The 4,679-nt window shown below is 24.1% G+C and overlaps 1 protein-coding gene across 2 annotated transcripts in view; it reads right to left on the bottom strand.

Annotated features, from left to right (window-relative positions):
* Positions 1–2,264, bottom strand: part of LOC126906897 (uncharacterized) — a 15,175-nt gene extending 12,911 nt beyond the window's left edge. Inside the window, exons 1-3 of one of the 2 annotated variants that reach the window (XM_050687823.1) lie at positions 2,100–2,264; positions 1,364–1,907; positions 1,182–1,292 (exon numbers count right to left, since the gene is read on the bottom strand). In XM_050687823.1, coding sequence (XP_050543780.1) covers positions 1,231–1,292; positions 1,364–1,907; positions 2,100–2,234 — 741 coding nt within the window. In that variant the 5' untranslated portion in view covers positions 2,235–2,264 and the 3' untranslated portion in view covers positions 1,182–1,230. Of the gene's footprint in view, positions 1–1,181; positions 1,293–1,363 lie in introns of both variants that reach the window. The other variant, XM_050687822.1, reaches the window with a different exon arrangement.
* Positions 2,265–4,679: the final 2,415 nt, after the last annotated feature.

Here is a 4,679-nt window from a genome sequence, read left to right on the forward strand (position 1 = left end):
ATATATATATATATATATAACTTTATATAATTAAGTAAACATTCATATAAATTATAAAGGATGATTAAAAAAAACTTATTATTAATAGATCCAGACATATATGACTCTAAAAAATATTAAAAAGATTTTGTAATTATAATAATTATTTTAAGAGAAATCTTAATAATATAAGTAAATAAGCAGTTATTTGAGTGAATATTAAAAGAATAATTTTTGTAATAAATAAAAAAAAGTGTTTAATGGCAAGATTCAGATATTTAAAAGCGCTGTTCATATAGGGGATTAAACTTTAGTTATACTTAATATTTGCATTTAGCGTGTTAAAACTACTCTCACCTGATATCCGTTGTAATAATGATGATAGAATCTCGACTAGTATTTTATAGTTGTTTAAGGCATTTGTTAAATTATAGGATTTATGATAATTTAAAATAGAATCACTTGTGATTAAGCATTTATATTTTTTAGCACAGTTTTAGTTATTTTAACAAACGTGCTTTTTAAATTAAGTAAGAAAAGTTAAGCTAAAACTCAATACAACATACATACAAAGAATACACTGGTTTGGTCTGTATATGAGAAACTATGTTGATAACTTGATAAACGATAAGAAGTGAATGAGAATGAGGAGGACTATGGTCTTAGCCCTTTTATAATAGGCAAAAGAGTAGTATTGACAGAAAAGCAAGAATGAAATGTACCTATGAAACAGTGTATCATTGCATGATGTGAGTAATAAAAGAGATAGTAAATATTCCGGAGAAGAATATTAAACAAGATCAATTTATAACATAACAATATTTTTATTTAACATAAAGTTATATATATATATATATATATATATTTAAAAGTATGTCCAAATTTATAAATATTTAACATTTTGTAATTAAAAAAAATTATCTTAGATTATTTTGAATTGTTCTACAGATCAATCCATGTTTCAATATAAAGTTAAAAAAATATATTATAAAATTTATGTAATTTAATGAAAAACCAATTTATAATTTTTTTTATAACTATAATAAGTATTTAAATGAGAGTCGTTTGAAAAAACGTTTAATAATATTATTTTATAATTTAAATTGTCATATTTAATATTAATCTACAATTATTTCATTAATTTTTTGAAATTACAAATAATTATATTTATATATTTAAAGATTTACAAAATCATTATTTACATTTTGGTTAATTATGATTTCTGAATATAGGATAAATGTATTACAACAATTAATAATTTTCTATTTGTATTGGTGTTGAAGGCTCTTCATCTATTGATTTAAATTCTAATTCTAGATTCATAAAAAATTATTGGAAGACAACGAATTTATATATTTTAATAAATAATTAAAATTTTAAATACCTAGTTCAGTCGGATCTATTGGTAAAAACGTTTCTTCTGTGATTGGATCAAATTTGAATCCCAGTTGAAAATATTTTTCTATGATTACACTTCTTACATAAAACATAATTTTTCTGATTAAGAATTTAAAAAATGATAATTTTATGTCTTTGCCAATAATGTCATTAAACTCTTGAACCCATTCATTCCATAAATAATTTGTTTCATAAGGTACATATTCACAATACCCATTAATTTCTTCATTTACACTTTTTATTATTATTGTTTCAAAATATGATTTTACAATTTTTAATGTCTGATAATATGTAGACATTTCATTACGTGATAAAGTTTGTTTGTTAAATTTGTCAATAATATTTGGAATTATTTTTAATAAAATACTTATTATGTTGTTATTCATGACACACAAAATCAATGGTTTCGTGTGTAATAAATCTAAAGCATCAATGGCATCTTTCATTAATGTGATCATTGGAACAATGAAAATTGATATCATGTTTACTAGTTCTTCGGTACAAATGCATCCACTTATTATGTCTTTTTCCTGAAATTTATTTTTACAAATTTTTTGGGTGTGAATAATAACTAAAGAGAAATTTTTTAAAACTTTTGCATATGTACATGCAATATATATAGTCATAGTTCGTATTTTTTGATTACATTCAAGGTAAAATTTAGGTAATTCAATCAAACTATGCAAATCAAATTTTTTTTTGTAATATGTTATATATCTCACATCGTTCAAATGTTTCCATCCCGAATACTTTAGTATCCATTGTAAATGGTTTACTTTTTTACTCTCTTTTGCTTTTGTATACAAAATTGCTGAAAATAATAAGAAACTTAACATAAAAAGTTTTAATGAAAACATTTGGAAAATAATAATAATAATTAATATGAAAATTATTGATAAAAATGTAATTCGATGAATCTCAAAACACTCATTTTTATTGTGTTTTACATTTATAAATAATAAAACAAACATTTATGACAAAACATTTTTGGTATTGTAATATATTTCTTGAGACTAATATATGTTAGTACTATTTATCTAAATAAACATATACCCGCAATTTTTCAATTATTTTTGTCTATGATTCAATAAAATATATATATATATAGTGGTTCACTTATAATGAATCACTTAATTAATCGAAAAATAAAAATAATACTAATAGTTTTTAAACATTTTCAATTTAATTTTAACTAAGCTTTAATAAAAAATATATAAATATATATATATAACTTTATATAATTAAGTAAACATTCATATAAATTATAAAGGATGATTAAAAAAAACTTATTATTAATAGATCCAGACATATATGACTCTAAAAAATATTAAAAAAGATTTTGTAATTATAATAATTATTTTAAGAGAAATCTTAATAATATAAATAAATAAGCAGTTATTTGAGTGAATATTAAAAGAATAATTTTTGTAATAACTAAAAAAAAGTGTTTAATGGCAAGATTCAGATATTTAAAAGCGCTGTTCGTATAGGGGGTTAAACTTTAGTTATACTTAATATTTGCATTTAGCGTATTAAAACTACTCTCACCTGATATCCGTTGTAATAATGATGATAGAATCTCGACTAGTATTTTATAGTTGTTTAAGGCATTTGTTAAATTATAGGATTTATGATAATTTAAAATAGAATCACTTGTGATTAAGCATTTATATTTTTTAGCACAGTTTTAGTTATTTTAACAAACGTGCTTTTTAAATTAAGTAAGAAAAGTTAAGCTAAAACTCAATACAACATACATACAAAGAATCAATTAATAAATATAATTAGTGATTCACTTATAATGAATCACTTAATTAATCGAAAAATAAAAATAAGACTAATAATTTTTTAACTTCGATGCAAAGCTGAGAAGGTATTAATTTTACCATGTGTTTTTTTTTTTTTTAGCTTCAATGCGAATTGTCCCTTCTAATAGGATTTTATTTAAAAGTTCCTTCAACCACTTTATGCCAACAACGCCTAATATTTTCCATATTTCTTCTGGCACTTCATCTGGTCCCACTGCTTTATTCTTTTTCATTGATGCCACAGCCTCCCATACCTCTTTCATTTTAATTAAATCTACTATTCACTCATTACACGAGATATCCTCTAACGTCTCTTTTGGATACTCCTCATTTAGTATTTTTTCAAAATACTCTTTCCACCTTTTTTTACATCATCATCACTCGAGAGTACATTTATTATCAACACTTTTTATACACCTTATATAATGATAATCATTAGACCTTTTCTCTCTTATCTTTGCAAGTCTATAGATTTCTTTCTCGCCTTCCTTTGTTCCTAGCCTATCATCCAACTCATCATACCTCTTTAACTTCGCCTTACTTACTGTACACTTGGCTTCTTTGCACAAACGTTTATACTCTATCCATTTTCGTCATACTTTTTTGACAAAAATTTTTACACCGGCTGTCAACCTGACGCAAGCTCATTAGTCGCCTTTTACGACTGGTAGAGGAACCGAGGAAGTATTCTTATCCCCTATCCACAGGGATTAAACCAAAGCAGACGCTCCAATTTAAAAAAAAAAATACATCATAGTAAAAGTAATATAAATAGATTAGTTCCATTGACGTATTTAGAAATTTATAATGGGGGGGGGGGCAAAAAAAATGTTGATGAATAAGGTACCATAAAAGGATTTTTTTTTTACTCTTTACTTTTGTTAACACATATTTTAGATTTTTTTTGAATCCACATTTATTAATGAAAATATTTCTTTTTATACAGTGTGTAACTCTACGTAATAATCACTTTAAAAATAGGTGATAACATTAACGGGACAACTGTGCGGGCGTCAAATTTTGCTCCACAAGACAACTATTTTTTTTTTTTTTTATCAACCTGAAGGTTGGTTTACAAATCCAATTCTTTATTTTAACCAGTTACTTGTTATTTTCTCCAGTTTTTCTCCCTCATAAAGCTCTTCAATATACTCTTTCCGTCGTTTAATTATGTTCTCATCATCGACTAATAATTTGCTATTTTTATCTCTGATATTGGTGCAATTTCGTTTTTTCTTTTCCACAAATTGTTGAATCTTGCAATACGCAATGTCTATTTTGATAACTTTGAATAGTTCATCAATTTTTCTACACTTTGTTCTAACAATTTTTTTTTGGCTTTTCAGGCTTCTTGATTAAGCTGGTTCCTTAGTTGGCGATACATTTGTTGTCCTTCTCTAGTGTTATTGTTTTTATATTTTCGTCTTTCATCTAAACATTTTACTATTTCCTCGTCAATCCATGCTCTTCTTGGTTTTTTTTTTTTTTTTTTTT

The sequence above is a fragment of the Daktulosphaira vitifoliae genome, unplaced genomic scaffold (assembly GCF_025091365.1).
Source record: "Daktulosphaira vitifoliae isolate Bord-2020 unplaced genomic scaffold, ASM2509136v1 Scaffold_5, whole genome shotgun sequence".
Lineage (NCBI taxonomy): Eukaryota > Metazoa > Arthropoda > Insecta > Hemiptera > Phylloxeridae > Daktulosphaira > Daktulosphaira vitifoliae.